Source organism: Pseudopodoces humilis, chromosome 9, assembly GCF_049639895.1.
Source record: "Pseudopodoces humilis isolate 2021_Gansu_Grassland_sample_001 chromosome 9, ASM4963989v1, whole genome shotgun sequence".
In the NCBI taxonomy this organism is placed as follows: Eukaryota; Metazoa; Chordata; class Aves; order Passeriformes; family Paridae; genus Pseudopodoces; species Pseudopodoces humilis.
The window spans coordinates 19,350,558-19,373,850 of record NC_142208.1 but is presented as its reverse complement, the minus strand read 5'-3'; the positions used below and the strand labels follow the sequence as shown (position 1 = coordinate 19,373,850).

At 40.4% G+C, this 23,293-nt stretch overlaps 1 protein-coding gene across 3 annotated transcripts; it reads right to left on the bottom strand.

Annotated features, from left to right (window-relative positions):
- Positions 1-352: 352 nt before the first annotated feature.
- STAMBPL1 (STAM binding protein like 1) lies at positions 353-21,652 on the bottom strand. 3 transcript variants are annotated; one of them, XM_005520599.3, is made up of 11 exons: positions 21,441-21,652; positions 10,778-10,972; positions 9,643-9,860; positions 8,168-8,243; positions 6,638-6,733; positions 5,662-6,016; positions 4,959-5,083; positions 3,979-4,116; positions 3,217-3,329; positions 1,604-1,703; positions 353-658 (listed from the first exon to the last, which is right to left on the bottom strand). In XM_005520599.3, the coding sequence occupies exons 2-11, from the start codon at positions 10,859-10,861 to the stop codon at positions 602-604; spliced, it is 1,362 nt and encodes a 453-aa protein (XP_005520656.1). In that variant the 5' UTR covers positions 10,862-10,972; positions 21,441-21,652; the 3' UTR covers positions 353-601. The 3 variants fall into 3 exon arrangements, with proteins under 3 accessions (XP_005520656.1, XP_014105618.1, XP_087915710.1); XM_014250143.2 differs by having other exon boundaries at positions 5,001-5,083; XM_088059584.1 differs by lacking the exon at positions 21,441-21,652 and adding an exon at positions 13,218-13,298.
- Positions 21,653-23,293: the final 1,641 nt, after the last annotated feature.

The window sequence follows — 23,293 nt, the reverse complement described above, 5'->3', positions numbered from 1 at the left end:
CAGGTTGCTGGAGAAGACACATTTCTCCAAGGGATTCTGTTGCATCCCTGCTATCCCAAAATGGTGAGGATCAGCTCTCAGGTAAAGGATTTGGGTATTTCTAAGTATTTTCTGCTTAATAGCTGAAACTTGAGCTATAGAAGTTGGACTGGAGAAAAGGATAAAAAAAAAAAAATCACATAAACTGCTGGATTTGCCTCTACTACATACAACTTAAATTTACTGAAGCTGTAAGACAAGTACATAGCTGGAAGACACAAAAAGCCAACCACTGTTAAAAATATCTAATTTTAAGAAGGTAACTAATGCAAACAAGTGACAAAAGAAACATTACTTATTTCAACACAGCTACTGTAGTTTGAAGTTCATTTTATTGTTTTTTTATGGGTGAGATTTGATTACAGATTCAGGGTTAATGCCACTGAACTCCATCTTGACAGAGCAACAAAATAACTCCAAAACAGGCTAGAGCAATAAATATCAAACCATTCAATCTAAAATGTATAAATATAAAAGTAATTTCTGAAAATGTAGGAAAAAACAGGAATCCAGTTTTCTGTTTTGGCCTTTTGTAGAGTAACATTGATGTGGTTCATCCGTATCACCTCAGATCCAGTACAATTATCTTTATGTCTTTTCCAACCACATGGGTACATGGCTGCAGAAAGAGTCAACCCATTAATCTCAGAAATCTCAGAAAATACCCACTAACCTCATCCATGAACTACATCTGTAAAAGACCACTGAGAAGAGCCTACCTGGAACAAAAAAATCTTAACTTTTTTCAGTGTTGGACTACCTTCTCATTATCCCTACACTCAATGATGAAAGAACAGAACAAAACAAAGAACTCCAACCTCTCCTTCTTTTTGAGGACTAATGCTAACATTCGGAGAGCCTAACAACACAGAATTTTCAATGTCCCTCAGCATGACTTCTCTGTATTCAATCACTTTATTTTAAGCTATAGGAGATGCTTCTGTATTAGGAGTGAACCCCACTGAAAAAAACCAAACCCATAATTATTCAAAGGCAAAAACTCTCTTAACAGAAATGTCAGTGTTAGCTGGAAGACAGTTCTGACTGCCTGTACTGCTCAGCCATACATACACCATTATGCTATTAAAACATCAAAAGATATAGCACTACAGAGAAATGCTTAGAGAAGCCAGGGCAAACTTTTGGCAATGAAGGAAACAGGGCTTAACCTACTTATAGCTTCACTTTTAAGCTGCTGGGATGTCTTGATGGGACACTAAAATTGGAGAGATGAACTGATTTATTGCTTAAAAACTGAAGAGCTTAAGAGTAATAACTCCCATTTGAAAATGTGGGTCTTGCTCCTTCTGAAAGGAAATAAGGGTGGTGACTCATAGTAACTACCTCTGGTTAACCACCATTTGAATGGCAGCTTGTAACACTCACCTCATGGCTGCTAAAGACTGCTTAAGTAGTCTCCTGATGCCTACCTTGGTCAGTGAACTAAGGTATGAGCTAGTAAAATGGGGAAAATTACTAAGAAATCTAATCTCAAATTTCTGTTTGCAGCAGAACCATGGTCCAGAGTTTGAACAGTAAAAACTGTGTTGAATTATATACTTACATTAAATAACCTAGGGTCCTTTGTATGTGGATGGAATCCCTTCTTTCTACAAGCAGAAACTTCCAGCATGCCAGCATTAGTAAGTCTGAAGATGCCAGTGCTGAAAAGCAGAACATGACACTCCTGTTACACACTGCTCCCATAGTACACGTCCAAGGTTTCACATACAAATTGCTTAGCTTAAAAGAAGGACAACACAAAGGTGCTTGGTGACCTCCAATACACAGGAGCCCCAGCTGAGTTGGACTTTTAAAGGTATTGTAAATCAAGGGGAGTTGTATTCCTGTAAAGGAAGAAACAATGAGGGGAAGAGGATAACAAGGATTACAGCAGTAGTGCTGTTCTTGTTAGGCAGGTTAGGCCACTGAGGGATAAGGCTGGTTCACACAGGAACAAATGCAAACCAGAAACTTAAGTGTTCTGGATTGCATTTCACCCAGGGCAATTTAAAAGACAACAGCCTTTAAACCAGCTGTGTAAATGATTAGTAAGAGTACATCCTCCCCAATCTTTTAGGTAATCGCATAACACAAAGCATTAGAAAATGCACTGCTCCAACTCTTTAAGTATTGAATAAAACATTACAAAGCCATCCTTCTGTAAAGATTGATACCTATTAACTACAGGCAGTGCCTGACAACATAAATGTTATGGGTTAGGGCTGGTTACAGGGTCTCAGCATCAACTGTGAGAGAGGTTTGTAAGAGCAGAAGTTTGCAAAGGTGTGCAGGCTTGCTCAGGGTTAGAAAGCCTAGTGCTTGTGCCCTTGCCTCTCAATCTGTGTTCACAGCTCTGCTACCTGAAGGGCCCATTTAGGAAGACAAGCAACCAGGACAGGATTCACATCTACTGAGGCAGAAGGCAAGGCTGAAGAAATGCACACCCTAAACAACGGAGTTTAGCCCTGGCACCCTGAAATGCCAGCCACACCAAAGGAGAATCACAAGTTGGTTGAGGTTGGAAGGAGCTTCTGAAGACTGTCTGGTCCAGTCCCCCTGCTCAGGCAGAACCAGCCTGAGCAGTTGACTGGACCATGTCCAGTCAGGTTTTGCATATCTCCAAGGATGCAGACTTCATGACATCTCTGGGAAACCTGTTCCATTACAAATCTTCACATTAATATTTGCACTATTCTAGTTTTTTGGAGATATGCAGTTTGTCATGTATTAAATACTAGAACAGATCCTTATTGTCAAAAAAGTGATTTTTACCATTCTGCTTTGCAAACTGCAATTTTCGTATCATTCTAGAGAAATAAACTTAACCTGCCTCCACATTCTTAAGCAGACAGAATGAAGATAGATCTGTGGTAGGGCATGGGCAAAGAGCACTTCAGAAGAACAGCTCCTGTAATTATTACTTTGTTGGGCAGAATATACAAAAAAATAACCTTTAAAAACCTGTGTCTGTGAAGGGAGGAGAGAGAAGCCAGAAATAATGCTGTGCATAGAGACTGACTGAAATTCAAGTCTAGGCAACTTACAGAAAACAAAGTCACAACATAATGTTCATGCCATTCATCTGAGCTGACATGTACCCTTTGCATGTGATCAAATTTTATGACAAGAAGCAGAGAGAAATACTGAAATATTACTTAAAACATCAGAACTTACTCATTATGCTTTGGTGAACAAACAATTGCAATGGCCTCTGGCAACATTAGCTGGTAAGAACAATGAGTATGAAGATCAACACTGGATAAGAATGCAGTTTGTGTTGGATGTGTCTACAAAAAGAAAGGGAAAGCTCAACATCATAAAATATTTCTTCTGAAAAAGGTCAACATATATTTGAGAAGGAAAAATAATTTACAAGTGAACAAGTTACAAGTGAAAGCATCAGTACTTCCCCAGGCTGGTTTCTAAAGTTCATCTTAGCCCAGATTCTACATTGTTCTATCTTGTTCAGCCTGGAGAAAAGAAGGCTTTTCAGGATGAGATTCATGGAGGCATGTTCAATCAGATACACAAGAAATTTGCTGATCATGGGGGGAAAAGGAGGAATGAAGAAGCACAAGACAGATGGAAATGACTTAATTGTCCAAAATCCCTATGAGAAAAAATAGTATAAAGTTTAAACAACACAGGAGTCCCCTCCCTGTCTTTTGAATATAGCATTAGAAAGTAATAAAATACCCCTAAATAAACACCAAAAAAAAGTTGCACCAGCAAAAGCAGGCCCATTGTGTCAACAGGATGCCTCAACTGCATTAAGGAGTTCTCTGTGGAAAACATGAGTGCTTATTTAGATCACCATAATTTGAATTAAGTAAGCAAATCTGTATTACTCCGTATTGTTTCTTTAGTTTCTTTTTCTCCCCCCACACAGTATGTAGAGCCAATATAGGAAAACCAGAATCTATGAGTCATACGTACATGGATCCAACCCAAAGTGAGGAGATCATACTGATCCTGAATACCAAACAATTCCTCCACGTTCTCCATGTCACAGTAGTCTGGTCCTGCAGTTTGCTTTGGCACTATTACATGTGTAATAGTAAATTCATTATGAGTCTGAAAAACAAGCATTGACTTAAGGTGGAACAGACTAACTAAGGAATAAATGCCAAATCAAAATCTGAAAGATGTCAGCCTATCAGCTAAAACAAAACAGTACAGCTCCACTGATTCCAGTGCAGCTCTACCAACATACTGTACCTTAAAAAATGCCTTAGCATTTTATCATGAAAACATACATGTTACTATTAATCACAACACAGGATTGTTGTATTGAAATGCTCTCAAAGATCAGTGTGAAAAGACTGCCCTGGCACGCTGAAATGCCATTAGTCTTGGAACAAGACTAATACTGCTATTCTTTCTCTTCATGCACTTCAAATACACTTGGGATCATCTTTAAAATTCTTTGTGTCAGCATCAGCCATGACATCTTTCCCTGCTCTCAAAGGACATTAAGTGTTATCTAGGTCAAAGGAAAAAAAAAACAGCCTGAAAATCAGATGTTCTACAGCTTGATGGGGGGATTTCTGTTTTGTTGTGCCATTATTAATTTGATGACTACAGTGGATTCTGGCAGTCTTTATATTTCATTGTCCTGTAACTAAACCTCACTTACCTTAGATGAATGCCAGAGAAAGTACTCGTAAAAGCCTGTATTGTACAGCATGCTGAAAAACTTGCTATGCTTTATAACAATAGCAGTGTACTTTGAGCAGATGTTTCCCCAGTAAAGCAAGCCCACAGTGCTGAGGTGAGCACTCAGGTTATAATATGAAGTTCATTACATGGAAGGCTAACCATTTATATCTGCTTTTGCTCCAAAATCAATACATCACAGGATAATACAGCACTGTCAAGTATGTCTTCCCCATACAAATGTGAGGGTTAAACTGTACCAGTTTTCCACAGAGTATTCCACATGTCTCTATTCCTCTTACTGTATTTGCCTCTGCCAGCAGCAGAAATTTGTGACAGAGATCCCTGGGCAAAATGACACCTCTGAGTGCTTCGGCCAATTGAGCTAACCAAGAATAAAAAAAAAAAAAAGAAAAAAAAGAGAGAAAGAGAGATAAAAAGGCATTTACAGCTAACACAATGAAGATCCCTAAAATAAGAAAATATGCACAGTATATTATACTATATTACTACAAGTGAAAGAATTATACTTACCACATCATAGGCTTCTAATGAGAGTAAATCTACAGCACAAGCACTTCTACTAAATTGAAGTCACCAGCCCACAAGATACACTCACTAGCCTGCCCTTGAGGTGACGGTGAGCTGGGACCATCTCCCAAGCCAGGGCTTTCCAGGGGGAACCACTACAGGTTCTGTGTCTGTTCCCTTGAAGTCCATGGCAAGATGCAGACTTCATTTCACAGGAACACTAAATCTCAATCTCTACATCCATCCATTGGTACTCAACTGGAAAATGAGAAACTGTGCAACTCTCCCTCTTAAAATGAAGAAACGATAAGGAACTGCTGTGTTTGCACGAACCTGCTCATGGTTATTTCAGTATGGACATCCTCACAGCGAACACAGACATATGCAGGTAGATAAAATAAAATAGGGAAAAGAAGAAATGTCTGCACTTACTCTGAACAGCACTTAGAGTAGCCGCTGGCTTTAGGACCCTTTCTACTGGCGGCGAGTGTCCAGCACAGCCAGAGGTGCCGCTCCTCTCTTTTTTCTCCAGCAGTGCCGCAGATAAGGAACTGTTCTCCGGTACAGAAATACAAGACAGCATACTCCCATCTATCTGTTCAGACATTACCACACTCTCTTTGATTTTCTGATCTCGAGCTAGTTCTTGCTTCTTAAGTTGATCCTCAAAGAATTGGAACTGCTCGGATTCGAGCTGCTGCTGCCGCATATGCGCGATTCGTTTCTTCTCTGCCTCTATTAGCTTTTGGTGCTCTAATTTCTTCAGAAATTCAGTTTTACATTTGTTCTGAAACATACATAACATAGCGATGCTCTCAGAACACCAAAAATGCTATGAAAAAATGGAAGGAAAGGAGCAGTCTAACAGTTCAATAAAACCATAAAACCTTGTCATTAAAAATGAACTCTTTTGGAACCTGGTTACTGAACTGGAAAATACAACTGTATCCCCAAAAGTAGGATGGAAAATACAGTATTGATGGAGGGAACAATGATGTTTCTCAGATGCTTTTTCCAAGACAAGTTTTTTAGCTATAGATCCTATTTACAGTGATTTCAATCTCAATTCAAATTGGAGAACATTTGGAGGCGAGGGACCTTTTCCACTTACTGACACAAATATCAATTTAATTTTCTTTATACAGAAGAATCAGAGCATACCAAAAAATTATTTGGATCTTTGTAGACAAGTATTAAGTAAATATGGCAGCAAATGCATTTCCTAGCACATGCTTGCATTAGTTATTTTTAAATGACCAGCTGATTCTAAAGAAGAAATGAAAAGTCACTCCTAAGCAGCTCAGGAAATTATTCAGTTCCTCTAAAGCTGGCATTTTATTGCTTAATTTTTAAGTTTTATATGACAGAAAAATATTTATGTCAACATTAATAATCATATAAAACTTACCTTGTGTTGCATGTATTCTTGATATTCTAAGTTATATTTTTTTAAAAGATCTCTTTTCAGTTCATCTGTCCGTGGAAATGCAACCTCCTTCAATTTCTTTGAGGTGGGATGGGGAAAAAAGATAGGTAAATTTACTTTTCACTTTTTAAAAGAGCCACCTGGAAAACAAACTCAGCTGTAACACAGATTTTTAAAAAATACAAAACAGGAAAAACAACCTGCTCTTCTCACAGGAAAAAAAAGCAAAAGATGAAATAGACACTAAATCATTGGTTTACGAAACTTCTATAGTACACTGGTTTCAATAAAAATATTGACTTATATTAGTGAAACATGTGATGTGGCTACTTCTTATCCCAATGAAAGATTAGTCCTTTTACTAGGAGTCTGTTATCTCTGTCTTGTTTAATAGGTGTGTGGTGACTAACGTTTTTTGTTGTAGGTGTAATTTGTAAAAAAGTTCTAAGGCAAACTTAGAGAGTTTCAGGTAGGATCTTTGCATTTTTCTCTGGAACTTCCCAGTCAGAAATATGTCTGAATATGCCCATTTCCAAGTGGGGGAGAAAAAAAAAGAATTTTTTTTAAGAGACAGTTATATCTGTAGCTTTCTGTCACAGACCTGGCAAAACAACATTTCTTATAAAACAAAACCAATACCCAATTCTTTCTACTCATGTGAAGGCTGCTACAAAATAATTCAGAGGCTGTAGGCAAGGGGGGGAAAGAGACCATGTGCTTAATCCTACTGAGTGCCATAGGAGAAAGCAATGTTAGATGCCCTTTCTCAGTAGGGATGTTCTCCTACATTGTGGACCATAGTTGGAACTTTGGCATGAAGTGTTTTGGTTTTAAGTAAAACATCCAGTTTAACAGTAGAGAAAGCAAGAGAATATGGGGGCATGGAGCAAGAGAAACTCATGGTCCTACTAGCAATTCTCACTAGGCAGTTCCAGCTGTTTTAAGTTCAGTGTAAGACTATACATAAAATTTATTTAGGATTTATTTTCTAGCAGGGAAAAAAAACAAAAGTAAAACTATTTTGCATAGAAATGGAGGGAAAAAAATCTGGTAAAAACTAAGTAAATACATATTTGGTAAAAAAGAAAGAAAAAATACACTTATTTGGCAGAGTAAGCAAATATTGCACAGGCATCATCAATGCCACACATTTCTCCTTCTGTTTGCAATAGTTGGTTTGGACCATTATCCATTCACATAATTGGAACCAGAATCAATCTAAGTACTGTTAACATATGCATTTTTAATATGTAAACTTTCAGAAATAGATGTACCTGAGTTCCCAACAACTTACCAACTCACTCAGAGACCATTCTCATTCATGTTTTAAATCAATAATTTAATTTCCAAAATAAAACACGTATAAGTAGTGGAGAAAAGTATCAGAATTTGAAGCTGTGATGGCTGCTATGGGTGCTCTGGGGAAAAAGAAGCCATGGCCTATATGTGCTGGGAAAAACGAAGAGGTTCTGAGCAAAACATTTCATAAAGACCAGGAAACCATAACCCTACCTTAATAATATCTTGTTTTTCTGGTACTGCACATTGGTGATAGTCTCGGTGACTGGGCAGCTTTTCTACAAACAACCTAGAAAATTAAACACGCATGTGTTTGCCTTAGTAGTCAGAGGAATATCCATAATAACTTTCATGTTGGCAGAAAAATAGGTTTCACATAACTGTTAAACACTGAATTCCAGATGACTTGGAGCAGGGTTCTACACACATGTTTAAACTAACACAGTATGGTATGGATGTGTATGGCACACACAGAATAAAGATAGGAGATTATTTTCCACATCTGAGAGATTTTGGTTTCCATTAGTACTGGGTTAGGTTAAAAAAAAAGGGCTAACTATCAGCCAGCATCTAAAAATATCCCTCAAAAACACCCTCCACTCTAGTCAGTGTTAATAAATCCTATTACTACTCTCTTACCTGTTCTTAGCCAAAATGCTGACTGGAAGACAAGAATGCAGCAATGACTATCATTAAAGCAGGTATTTTTACCAGACCAAGCTGCACAGCTAACTGCAGAGTGAGTAACCTACCCAACAGCTAAATTATGGCAACACTCAGCTGCAAAGAGTTTGTAAAGCACAGCTGCTATCATTCTTTCAGCAATTTGCACAATATTCACCTCCAGACCCTCTTTTATAGAGGCAAATAGATTTAAAAAACAGGTGGGCTAAGAAAGGTTTGATCTAGTTTTCAGAGTATGAGGAAAATAAGGAGGGAGGAAGAATGTCTCCTTTATAAAAATTTTAAAATATGCACATTAAAAAGAAAAACAATCTTTCAGAAGTAATAAAACCAACCAATCAATCCTACAGCAAAACTAGCTAGGTTAAAAGTTTAAATCTGCCATGATATATTTTTCATCTGTCTATTTTGAGAGTTATAATGAAAGCTGGCCAGATTTGTTCTTTTGTGGTGAGACTAATCATACAATGAACATATATTGTAGGTATTGCATTTATTCCTGTAAGAAACAATAAATTATACTTAATCTTTTTGAGGGGAAAAAAAAGGAAAAAAGAAAACATTTTTCTCATGCTTTTTAAGTGTTGTGCAATACTACCATCCTTAAGATCAGCAGATGCTCATAGGACATAACTAAAGGCTCAGAAATCTTATTTAAACATTGCTTTTAAAGTCAAAAATTCTATTTAACCAACATGCTGGCATATAAAGAATAATCTGGGAGCAGCAGTGCTCATGGTATGGCCCTGCAGAGTAAACTCAAACCTCTGTATGTTAGGTTAATTCATGCCTGGCAGTTTGGACATGGACAGGACAACCATATGAAAAGGTGAGAGGAAATTTTAACAAAGCCCATGCTCAGTGTAAAAGATCCCCAGAGAACAGAGGGGTTCTGCAAGAAGACATTAAACAAGTTTCTCCTTATCTAAAGGGGTTCTCAGTGCAGCTCTCCATTTCAGTTTACTCAGAATTATAAGCTGTTTTAGTTACAAGTGGTTTCTTACGTTATGAACTTATTATAAAACACAAAAGCGTTCTCCAGGTTTCCCTCCTCCATGTACACCGAGGCCATTCGCTCCATCTCTACTCCAGATCTGAAGTAACGCCGTGGAGTGATGTCCTCATTGATTGTGATATTGCTGCCAAGCTTGCTTAAGGCACGTACTCTCTCCTCTGGGGTCACAGAGATGTCTGTGTGGTCAGGAATAGCTACGAGCTTTTTCTGAAAAAGAGCAGTCTGATTAGCAAAGAGAATATTCTGTTTCACTTTCAGTAAGTGGTCTCAGTCAAGAAGCTCAAGTGAAATCTTCAGCTAGTTTTTTTCTGAAAATAGGCATTGGTTTCCCCAGCTCCAGCCACAGTTGAAACATTCCAACCTATTTCTTAATTGCAAGTAAATTGTGATCAAAAAGAAAAGTGATCTTATTCCCTCCAAAAACAACAAAAAAGATAAAATTAGGGAAATAACTGTAGAAAAAAAAAATAAGTAAACTGATGCAGAAATTACCAAAGGCAATATAAAATGGGTCTTCTTTAAAAGCCTCCACACATGAATTCTACAAGGCTCTGTCTTAAGTTACTGAAATAATTTGATGGATGTCCTGAAAACTCAGACTCCTATTACATGATGTATAGCATTTGACTGCTAGAAATAGCTCAGGAAACAAAGAGCAATAAGCTCCTCTGGTGAGACAACAGTTAATTTCAAATCTTCATTTCCAGTTTTAAATGAAACAGTTGAAGACTAAGGAGTTAGAACAAATTACTGAAGAGGAACCATAGCTGATTATTATGGTCATTACCTTCCTGTTAATTAATAAATAAATAAACAAACAAATAAATAAATAAATAAATGTTGACTGCAAGTTGTTTCCTCTTTGATGAATTTTTTTACTCTTTCTATTCAAAATGCTCATTTCAACTTCTTGAAAACCTGACTGCTGAAACCCCATAAATCACACATACAGAAATATAATAAATTCCAACAAAACCATCAGGCAGAACACAGGAGGAACCTGGCAGCATGCAGGAGGAGACCCACGGAGCTGAGAGCCACCACTGCTGAACAGCTCTCCTGAAATGTTTCCTAACTGAAAGAGAAGTTGTTTGGCCACTGAAGCATTTCTTTGTAATACATACCAGTGAGCTGACAGTGAATGGTTGCTCCATGCTGTTGTCTGCCTGCAAACCAAGGAGATTGCTCTTTTCCTCCAAAGTCTCCATCTGACTGAAAAGGGCAGTATCAATCCTGAGCTCAGTATTTGACACCAGTTGTCTCAGGGTTTAATAGCCCAAGGGAAACTGGAATATAGACACGTTGATTGTGGTCATGTGCTGGAAAAAATAAGTCATTCAGATTAGAAATATATTCAAATGTCACGTAACTTTGCATGCCAGCACCCACTCATTACTTTGGTGGCACAGTACTTACACATTTCATAATAATTTAAAACTTAGCAGGTCTCTAGAATTTAAATTGGGAATGCATAAAGGCTTACAGTTCAGTTGTGGACTAGCTGACTTGTACTAAGGTTATTTCAGTGGATTTGAAGACAATAAATTATTTTTGCAATTTTTAAGGCAACTTAAAAACCCCCTAACTTTCAAGTATTAAGTAAAAAACACAGAAGTTTGAGGACTGATCACAGAACCTGTGTTTCCTTGAGCATATGTTGAGACAAACATATATATAGAAAGTATGAATTTGGTATCTTTATTTTCTGCTAAGCCTATAATGAGAAATAAAACTTTACACATAAACTTGTATCAGTAATATAAAGCAGAAAAAATACTTCAAACACCATGTGTTCCACCTGCACAAACTCAAAACTCAAAATACAATGAATTCTGAGTCAACTGATAAAAATTCCTCCTTGCACAGCTTTGAACAAGTAAAGAGAAAAATGTAGATGTTGCGGTCAAAAAAAAAAACAACAAAAGGAAACTTAAACCAAAACCAGAAAACCTAACTCTGAGAGAGGAATGAAATACTTAAATTACACAGGAAATGTGAAAATTAAGTTTCACATTTTTAATGTGTTTTTTCACTTTGGTGTGCTCAATCTAAACAGGTTTGATCCTGCATGTCGAAGGCTCTTTATATGTTGCAATAAACATGCTCATGCTTTTGTAAAAGCATAGAGTGGTTTCAGCAAAGATATTTTCTCAGCACATCTCTCTCTAGAAGCCAGAGGACTCTGGGTTAAAGAAAACCCTAATGTGTTTTTAGATGGCTGTATTTCTCAAGTATTGATTTTTGTGTTTGTGTCTTCCTCATTTTTCATCCAAAAAGCAATACTATCTATTAGATCAGCCCTTAATTTGAACCATTAGTGCAATTCAACTTCAAGAATTTTTGCTAATGAAAGTATTCAAACTGCTTGCACAATTTGTTACCATAAACAAAAAAAATGAGCAAAGTTTATACATCTAGAGAAAACAACCTTAGTTGTGGTTGCAGTGCTAAAAAAACCAGTTATCTAAGCAATTTAATTTTATGTACATGGAGCTCTGGTGTAAATGATCAGCTTGGCAGGAGAGCCTATTCACTGCCTATTCACAAACTGTAGAAAGGCCCCATGGGACAACAATAATGAAATATTTTTGCTTTAGCCTACTCCAAGAAACATTCTGCTTTAGGGTTTATTCCACCTGAAACCCTTCTCCACTGAAGCACTGTAGATGTGGAAGGAGAGAGCTAAAAGCTTGGCCAGTTTGCACAGTTTGTGTCAGACTTCTGACCCTGCAGCCCAGATTCCAAGCAGAAATAAAATCTTCAATGAGAGACTCTGCATTCATATGCTTTGTGGAACTGAGGAACAAAAACCAAAAACTAAACAAAAAAGGACCTAAAAAGCATATATTTTAAAAATATTTATTCATTCACTTATCCATCACTTTTAATTTTATTTCCCCTAGAAGCATCTGGGACAGCTAAATTACTTGAATGGAAGAATGGATTTAGTGTAAAGTATACATCCAAGTATAACAAACTGCAAAATGTTCTAGTCACTCATGTATATAAAAATTTGTTCAAAAGTAAAGGTGCAGAAATGCATTTCTCTCCAATTTCTTATTTCATTTTGCAGCTTCTGGCAAGAAAGTTCTTCTGTAGCAGTTTTTCATTCTGCTTTTCAAGGCTTTCTCCCTTAGCAGTCCTTCTGCAAAGCCTAGAGGGGGAATGGACATTTAGGACAATGCTCGTGAGATGTTTCCCACTGCAGACATGGAATATGGATCAAATGCTTCTTTCAGCTGTTACCACTCCTTGGCGACCTTTCAATCTGGCTGGTAGGCAAGTGCAAAAAAGTGCAGCAAGTGGCAAACACAAGAGCCACTAATTAGGGGTTTGGTTTGGTTTTTGGGGCCAGTACTCCCTAAGAGGTCTTTGTTAAAGAAGCCTATGGTATTCCCCAGTCAAAATCTCTTTGGAAATGCCACAGGAAGACACTGTGGACCCCTTTACTTCCAAATATTTCTCAACTTGACTGGCTCTAAGACTAATAATGTTATAAACATAATTCAGTGAACTTTTAACCTGAAGAAGCATTAGTTATAATGATTTTTTAAAGTGTAATACCAGGTAGTTTAAAGAGGAGACATCTGGTAATAGCAGAAATTCACACTTCCTCAAAATCGTGTCAGAGCCTGGAAAGGATGAAGAAGCTCTGCAAAAAATATAAGACGTGCCACAGTGCAAGAGCTTAGCAGAAGAATGCCTGCAAATAAAGGAAGAAACTGTTTTTTTAAATTTAGTTTCAGGACCACACTAAAAACTACACACTGTAAATAAAGAAGAAATACTAAGATGAATTTGTATCCCTTTTACAAAAATGTCATATAAGACTCAAATATATTCACTATTACAGGTGGCAGTGTAACTTAAGAAAACAGAAATGCTATAAAGAATGTGGGCTGACTTATGACTGCACTCCAATATATTATCCTTAACACGTGGACCCACTGGCAGAATTATGAATGATTAAAATGCAGAGCATTAAGCTTTACTAAAAACACAACCAGAGGCGTGTGTGCCAGCTGCCTGGAATGCCTCTGTGCATAATGTTCCTCATGGCACAGCTTCACAGTCACCTTCAGCTGCTCGGAGGGCACCACACAGCCAAGGGGCTCCCCTCACCCTCACCATCCTTCTTTGTACTCTCACTTTGTTGTCTCCACTGACTTCAAGGCAAGTTGGAGCTAATCCAAATCAAAATTAAATGGACTTTTACTTCCTTCTCAAAATCAAAATGCAAAGGAGCAGGCAGAACCATGAAGGCAGAAATGCAGACAGATTTGTCACTTTCTGAGGCCGTGCTGTCCTAGATTGATATGAGCTGGCTTTGAAAGGGCACCCTAAAAGCTTGTACGGTGCCTACAGAAATTGCCCAGTTCTGGCAAGTGACTCTGTTTTCTGGAAATAAACTTATATTTTGCTTTAAAAGAGTAAAGATAAATTCAAACACCAAATCTCTCTGTATAGCTGAAACTAATTATACTCAAATATACAAAATACTTATGCTAATACAGTGAACTACATTCCAACCTCAATCACAGGGGATAAATACCAATGCTAGCTTGGAGCTGTCTTAGTCTATTAGACTTTAAAGTCATCAAATTTCTAAGAGTAAAGATGCATTTTTCTGCTTTACTATTTCAGGCCTTCCAAAGAACTTAGATGGACTTAGATAATGTTTGCTTGAGGACAAATGCCAGGATATTTAGCATTCAAATTGTTTTTTACTAATTATGAGTCTTCTGATAGTCATTATCAGACCATAATAATCTAAAATCTATTCAATGGTTAAGAAACTTTTCTTGATTTCACTGGAAATAGCACTTCTTACCAAATCCTCAACAAGCATTTGTTTTCCTATATGTCCCATCTTATTATCATAGGTATTAATCCTTGAAAAACCAGATTCATTAAATCAAAGCCCTTCAGCCACAGAAAACAGAGCAAACTGAGAAAATCAGCATTTTAAGTGGCATTGAAATTTATTCTTTCTGTTCAGGCTAACAAGCATTGTACCAAGTACCAGGGAAATGAAAAGCAGGGAAATGAAGAGCAATTTAAGTGAAAGTATGTGCCAAGAGCAGTACGTGAAGATAGAATCATATCAAGAACCTCAGGAGTCGGCTCACGAGACAGAGGTGGTGTGAGAAGATCTGGGGAATGCATGCACAGGCAAACCCTTCTGAGAGCTGCAATATCACAGTTCACCACAAATTCTCCAACACCCTCACGGTTTGCTGCACGCTGGCATTTCACACAGCCGCTGGGCTGGCTGCATGTGGCACCCTGCACGAGGCACCCTGGCTGTGCAGAGCCCGACAGGCACGGCCCTGCTGACCTTCCACCTTACACGACTGTGGGGTGACAGTCAGAGGTGACACCCATGGCTGCACAGCGAGGCTGTGCTGGCTCCATTGCTGCTGGAGTTGCACAGCTGGTGCTTGCAATGCCTCCAGTGCAGCCAGGGCACAGCTGGGCACATGGAGCGTGTCTCCTGCCTTGCTGGGACAGACTGCAAAGTGTCCTTCCCAGATATCCCCTGCTGGGACAGACTGCAAAGTGTCCTTCCCAGATATCCCCTGCTGGGACAGACTGCAAAGTGTTCTTCCCAGATATCCCCTGCCTCTGGGAGATGATGGTCCTGGCCAAGCCAGGGCCACCAAGCAGGACCATGCTCTGCCCAGGGATGCTCACAGGGCCTGGGCACCCCAGTGGGAGCTGTGCCATCTGGAGAGGACACAAAGAAGAGCTCAGGGTGTCACCACCTCCCAGAAACTGACTGCAGAGGACAAGCACTGAATCTCAACTCCTCCTCATCATCTGAAGGCCACTATTCCCTCTTCAGTTCTTCAGAAGAGGTTTTAAAAGGTCAAACAAGATTTTTTGATTTTTAAACAAGTAACTGAGTAACTTCAATCCATACTAGTGAAATACATAGTTTTCACTTTGTAACATTAGTTTCCTCTTTGTAACATATTTTTAAATTTCAAGGGAATTAATCATAACGCTGACTTTGCTCTCAGCAAACATTTATCAATATTTTGACTACTGGTCTTAGGAAAAAAATCTTCATTAAAGAGATCACTGGAAAAATTTCAAAAGCACTTTCTTAATTCAAAAATAACCTATGCAATGATTTATTCTCTGAATATTTTTAATAGTGGATCATTCCATAAATATTAATCATTTAGTTTGATATTTTTGTGGAATGTAAAGCCTAGATGAGGTTCTCACCAAAATAGTTAATTTCATTCCATTGGGATTAGAAGCATTTGCTAATACAGAAGGTAAAACGTGGTATAGTTCTACTTTTTGAAACTGCTCTTGAGAAAAGTGTTCTGCAGCCATCCTGTGGCAAGGAAAAGCTTACTTTAATATTGCCATGAGAAGCTAACACAGCCATACACCATGTTACTATACTAGGAAGTGTGATGATTACAGAATCCTAGAATAAAGATGCATCTCAAACCATAAGGAGGTCAGTCCTTATTAAAATAGCAAAACTAGCAAGTGCAAATAACTCCTTTCAATAATGGAACTAAGTTGTCTCAGCAAACTTTAAATAGGTCACACCAGCAATTGCCAGATGAAGGTAAAGGACTATTTCATGCCAATAAGTCACCCATGAAGCAGATACTTAAAAATCTTTACTTGGAAGTGGATGTTCAAATGAATTTGGTGAAAAATAGGTTAGAAATACAGGCACCTGTCTCATTCAGCTCTTTTTGAAATGCGAAGCCATGTATTGGCACAGCACATAATCATTTATACACACACACTTAGGTTTGATATATAAATATGCTAAATACCAGCCTAAATAGCAAACCACTTTCTGTTGGTTCTCTCCAAAAAGAAACAGCATGTTCATCTGTCAACATGCTTTTTGTAACAAGCATTCATCTTCACAGCAAGTGATTCAGCTGGTATAGTAGGTTGTCTCTTCTGGAAAAAAAGCCAACAAAGCACTGAATGTCATGGCAAGGTCATTCTCTTGTGCAGAGGAAATACCCAATCAACAAAACTCAATGGCCTTTCAATGAAAGAAATCACTGCGAGAAGTCAGTTCCTGAACACCCTGTGCCTTTCAGTGGAGAAGCTGCTCTTCACAGCTACTACTAAGCTCAGCTCTAGAAAAGCCCACCTCACTAACAGTTCATGTTTTGGCACTGCTCCTTAGCTCCACAGCTCCATTTAAACAGCAGTTCCAAGACCTCCCAAGCTAGCTCCACTGACTCGCAGAAGCAGCTGCTGAGGGATCCAACCATCTCTCCTAGAAGCAGATGAAGAACATTTCCTCTTTGTCACTGGTGAAGAACCAGTGCCTCCCATGTCCCAGCACACTGCCTGCAGCCTCTCTGCAAACTGTGCCAGTGGCAGGCAGTAGCACCTTCACCTGCTATGGTAATCATGGGCAGGGAGGACCCTCCATGCACAGGTCTGCCAAACCCAAGCCTTGCTTATATGTTGAAGCCACTCAGTGCTGTACCTTGCAGCACAAAACTGAGCTTTATTCTCATCTAAAAAAAGAATGGGTGACACAAGGGTCTGTTTTCCCACTTCAAAATGAAGTTTGAATTATTGTTCTGCAAATATTTGGACTACTGCAATTAGTCAGCGTAGTTACTTGAATATCATTGACTACCTGTTTTCTAAGGACAGCATTCCTCTTGGCACAGATAAAAACATTACTGCATCAAGAAGCTTTGATAACAAAATTAGATTGCTACTGGGTCTACTAAGACTCTGATAAACCACTACAACATGCAGATAATGTCCAACATGGCACATGCAAGAACCTGACTTTTGCTCCCTAGAATATGTGAATGTAGAGCCTACAGGCTTCTCTCTCCTATTGCTTCAAAGCAGACAGGACACCTCTGACTGTCAACTATTTTCCCATTCATTTTTAAGCAGGCTGTTTTGAAATCAACATCTAGTATGGTTGTACTGCTATAACATAACCTCACGTGTTTGAGCTGTACACACAGATGATGGCTCGCTACCAGATTTATTATTATGCTCTGTCTGCAAAAATAGTAGTGACTTTTAAGAGAATGTCCTGAAAAATGGACTGGAAATATTGAACATTCAAACATGCATTTGTGAACTGACAGTTCTTTCTCTTGTGGATTCTTGTGTTAAAACAAAGAACAATCCCTCCTCCCCCCTCTTTTCTTTAGTGACACCATTCAGTTTCAGAAAAGCAGTATTTTTAACATAATGGATAAATATCCACCATGGTAGAGCATCTTGGATTACAAGCAAAAGCTTTTGCAGGCAGTCAGTGAAATATACTTATGCAACAGAGAACAGCATCTTTCCACTGACCCACTAAAAGGATGTTCGAGACATGGTGTAGAAAAACAGTGCCATTTCTTCCTCTGGGAAATCCACAACAGTCCCCCAAGAAAATTGCATCAGGGCACAGTAACCCAGAAGAGGACAGAAGTACAAGAAAGAGATGTTTTTATACAATTTGTTCTTTGATTATTCAACTGAAATACTGAAAAATAAGGGATAGTTGCAATCCATTACATCATTGATAAAACTAACTTCCACCATGAAGACAAGAAGCAGTGTTGCTAAGGGAAACAAAGGAGAGGTTAAAATCAGCACAGAGGCCTGCAACTTCATAGACTTCTGAGAAACAAAGCAAGCATGATTCCTTGCAAAGCCTTAGGTTTCACAGATTTTTTTCTGTCTGTATCCCTATTTCTCTCAGGCAAAGTCTCACTAGGCTAGAGGGGTTAAGAATCTTCTGGTTCTTCCTATAAAATGCAATTATTTTTTCTGGCAAAATATATCCTACCTAATTTTAGAACGCTTTGAGGCTCCATTGCATCTAATAAGGACACTTATTAAGAAAGGAGAGTCAAATTTACTTGATATTTCTGCCACAAAAATTCACAGTTTATTTGAAGACTATTAAAGTGCCTATAAAGAATGAAGCTTGGTTTTTTTTTTGGGTTTTTTTTTGGCATCAAATCCCGAAAAAATTAATTGAGGCATTAGTTTAAAGGATTCTGACTGTTTCATACACAAATGGTTAAGCAAGGAAAGGTCAGGTAAGAAATGGATGGTGATATTACCTGCAGGATGAGGTGTGATCAATCAGTATGAACAACTACCATTTAATCTGGCATGTTTCTGCAGTACAATGCTCATATTAAAATAACACAGTTAGTTGATTCATAAGGGAAATCTTTGACCCCCTCCCCTGTTCTAGATGATTCAGGATGTAACATGCTATGAGCAAAAAAAAAAAAGCCCAGGAAAAACAAGAGGAATGTTTGGCTCTATGAGAAGAATTCTGTGAGCTTTAGACTGCTTGTTCTACTTGGTTAGTTACAATATTTAATTTCTCTTAAGTTTCTAAGATTGACTGTGGTAAGCACACATTTTATAGCAGCACTGGCTGTAACACAGTCAGCTCACAGGGCTGCTTGACAGTCAGCTAAATTATCCAGAATATCAAAGCTGAGCACAATGATTTCTGGTTAACATTTTGTACCCTTGCAGGCCAACAGGCTCTTCATCCCAGTGAAGCTATGCACAGTCTACCTCTGAGCCTTTCAAATTATTAGCTTTTTACCTCAGGATGAGCCCATTGATCTCTGCAGCCTATACAAGCTCCTTTTCATATCAACATAGAGCAATAGATGTCTCTGAAGGCTTTTTGACGGCGGTTCAGAGCTGCTAAAAGAGGAAGATACTTCCTACGTTGATTATGTGGAGAGCCCACAGCTTCCATAACGCAATTCCGTATGTTGTGTGCTGAGCTGTGACTCATCCAGAGCTGCCAGTAGGAAGTGGTAGGCAACGGGTTGTGTCTGAGGAGCTGCCTGACTCACAGCATTACTGAGAGGCACCAGCAGCCAGGCAAGATTGAAAAGGATGGATTTTTATAATAGGACCTTCTTTGCAACAACAGCACTAAGCCACTGCACACGGATTGTTCAGGAGCTGCACAAGCAAGATCATATTCCTTCATGGACTGATACTTCTATTTATAATGGAAAGCATGACCAGAAAATATGTTTCCTGGCATGACAATCTAAATGTTCTAATTTTATTAAAATTTTATAGACCCAGACTTCCTTTACATGGCAGCAAACTAATTTTCAGAACACAATTTAGAAGTGTAACATTTGGTGCAGAAATAAAATTTCAGGAGTCTGATAAAACCAGAAAAAAACATTATTCACACATGTCCAGCAAACAGAGACCAAATACTTAGTTTTAAGCAGTAGTTGTTTAGTGCCTTCATGCACCTTGCCATTCCCTCAGCAGCTGAAGATTTTACAACATCCCTCACCTTGAGCAATACTCTTCCTTATCTTAGTGATTAACTTTCAGGAAAAGCCTCAAGGCCTAACCTTTAGTGCACATAAAGAAAACCACATGAGAAATGCCTTCACAGCGTCTGCAGAGCAGTATCAAGTAATACAAATGACTGCAGGACTGATCAAGACAATTTTTAAACACAATGCTACTAAATAACCCCCTGCACTTAAAGCCATTTAAAATACTGTGCACACACACACAAAGAACCCCAAGTATGAAACTGGTACCTACGGAATTATACAGAATTTGGGATGAATGCTTGCTGCATTCCTACAGTATCCTGTGATCTATGAAACTCCAGACTTGTCAACACTGGCCTTTGGTTTAGTTATCCAAACATTTAGCACTTAGACAAGCAATATACCCGCTGTAATGCACTTAGTACATGAGAAAACACATCTGTTTCAGAGTATATTGCCTGAGCAGAACTCACAACAACAAACCTGGGCTCCATTCTCTTGGGAATATTCAATGAAGTTCTGGGTCTATATCCTATTTTCTAGGACTTGGTTGTCTAAGACAAGTCACCAATATATTCTAACTACAGTTTTGGATAGTAATCCACTTTAGCCTGCAACAAGGAGAAACCCCACTTCTGTGAAGATAGAACTTTCTCAAAGCTGGTCTTCACCTGGGGAATTAATATCCTGGGAAGTACAGTGCCTCCAAGATCTCATAATCTCACTACTTCCCATTCTCAGTAGAAGGTGGGGGTTTTCCTGCCCACGACTTCTCAGATCACTCAGAACTATGTGCATATTAAATACAAATAATTCCAGACCAAAAGGAATTCCCCCAGAAGATACTTTTTTGGCATCCTTCTGAAACAGGGCAGCATGTGCCAGAGCGAGTTACACTGCTCAGTGCACTTCAGAAGGACACCTGAGTTCCTGCAGAGGTCAAAAGGAGGCAGGTACAAAACCAAGTACGTGAACAGAAAAAGCTCATCAGAGAGCTACAGATGCTCAGCAGACACAATTTCTACTGTTTTAGATTCTTTCACTTCCTGTTCCGATGATCTCTTTCGCGTATATATGGAAATCATGTCGAGACTGAGCACTGTTATCAGTTTGATTTGGCACACGGCAGCGTTCCGGACTCCCCAGCACACCGCCACCACCTCTTTGCGTGCACGCAGTGGAGTCAGCAGGTTCAGCCGGCCCCGAGCCCCCGCTGCTCCCGCCCGCGTTCCGCCCTGCCCTGCCCGGAGGAGGCTGTTCCGAGGCCTCCGCGGGTCGCCGCACCTGCCGCCGGGGCGGGGACGGGGCCGGGGAGCGGATGGGGCTGGTGCCGGCCCCTGCTGCCAGGGCGCGGGCCCCGGAAGGGACAGCGGCCCCTTCTGCTGTGCCCGCCGGGGCCGCCGGCTCCGAGCAGCGGGAGGAGGGACAGGCAGCGCCCGGCCGGCCCCGCGCTCCCCTCAGCGGGAAGGGCGATGCTGCTTACCGGGTCTCGCATCCGTGCGAGCGGACAAAGCGCGGGGCGGGGGGAGGCAGGAGCGCCGGGGCGGCCTGGGCCTGCCCCCGCTTCTCTCTCTCTCTCTCTCTCTCTCTCTCTCTCTCCTCCTCCTCCCGTCTCGCCTCGCCTGGCCCCGCCGGGACGCGGAGCCTCGGGAGCGGCCCCGGGCGGGCAGGTGGCGGCGGGCAGCGAGCGCCGTGCGCCGCCGCAGCCGGGCCGTGTCACGGTGCGGGCGAAGGGAGGAGCCTGCGCAGCGCCGGGAGAGAGAGCGGCGTGCCCGCGTCCCGCTCCGCGCTGCGGGCTCCGGCCACCGCCACCGCCACCGCCGCTGCCGCGGGCCGGGCACAGCCGGGGGTGCCGTGCGCGGGTGCCGCGGGCGAGGACACCGGTGCTGGGGTACAGCATGGTCCGTGCGCACCTGGGATGCGTCCCCTCCGCGCTTCCCGCGGAACCGGTGTCAGCCCGGCCATCCTTAAGTCCGTCCTTATCTGCTTGGGTACCGGAGGGTATGCACACCTCACCTGGACTCTCCTGAAATTTGGGAAGGGCTAAGTGAGGGGAAACAATGTTAACTCCCTTGCGGGCGAAGTTGTGGGTAAGGAGGAAAAGGATGAAAGTTAAACTGGAGGTGTGGTTGTCAGTGTGGGGCTGTGGAACCTGGGAAGAGGCATGCTGGACAGGAGGGCCTTCCTCTAAAGCAGAGGAGGTAGCCTGGGTTTCTGAGGAGGCCGGGCAGTGCTCTGGGCTGGCCTAGATCTCTACTGGGAATGTTCAGCCAATGCAGCAGTTACTCACTCTGTGATAAGTTTGGCTGATCTTCTTGTCGTTCTGCTGAACTTGCTCAGCAGGTATTGATCATATTGATGCCTTTCCTGGACCCCAAACCTGGCCATGGAAGTCTAGACATGGTCTGAGATACTTGTATTTAGCTCATCCAGCACCCCCAAACAGTAATGTAATTTTCTTTCCTTCCTTTCATTGTGTGTGAGGCTGTTCTGGCATCCCAGCCTTGAAGTACCGCTCTTGGTGCTGATGGCTGTGGAGTGAGACAACAGATCTTGGTCCTGACTTTAAGAACAGGAGGGACTGATTTGGGCAAGCAACAAAACTCCAGTATGTTCAAACGCTTACCTTGTTATCTCGGATTTGGCTGAGACTTATGAGATAGGGGCTCCAGCCTATGCCATGGAAGGTTTTCAGTGGAACTGTTGAGTTAATCCTATCCTGAAGCAGACATGGAAGGGACACTTTGAATGCTGGAAGGATTCTTGTCTGGATAGTAATGGTTTTCCAAGGGGCAATGTAAAGAATGGGTATTCCTGTTGTCCAGACCCTGTGCATTCCAGGACTGCATTTCTGATCAATGCCAATAAGAAGATAAAGTTTGGCTGCAGGAAACTTTGGTAAATTGAGAGCCTATCAGATGGGTATTTGGAAATTGTCTTCTGATGAAAAAACTGGCAATCCTTTGTAAAACTCAGTTATGTCAGAGGTGAAGTTAGGCTGAACATTATGCTGATTTAGGGGTTCAGTATTGAAGACACTGCACATGGTGTTCTTTCCCAAGAACTGTTGTTCACTGACCTGAATGTTTCCCTGTAACCTCTTGCAGAGTGTGTCTGTGGCTGGTTCTTCTTGTAGAGCATGGGAAGATGCCCTAGAAAAGTTTGAACTTGATGTCCTGGGGCAGCCCTTGGTGGCTGCTTCCAGGATGAGTAAACTTAATTTCAGACCTGTATCCACATAAGCAGATTTTGAGGAACAGCTAGATCCACCTTCCTTTACCTCCCTGAAAGGGCATTCCCCAGTGTGTGCCCACTTCTTTCTTCAGTTGGGCAAAG

Excerpts from the sequence above, each read along its gene's own strand:
- STAMBPL1 (XM_005520599.3), bottom strand. The coding sequence starts at position 10,861 with ATGGAGACTTTGGAGGAAAAGAGCAATCTCCTTGGTTTGCAGGCAGAC. Across the intron at positions 3,330-3,978 it reads TCACTTTGGGTTGGATCCAT|ACACATCCAACACAAACTGC; the intron begins GTACGTATGACT and ends TTCTTTTTGTAG. Across the intron at positions 659-1,603 it reads AGGACCCTAGGTTATTTAAT|CCATGTACCCATGTGGTTGG; the intron begins GTAAGTATATAA and ends CTCTTTCTGCAG.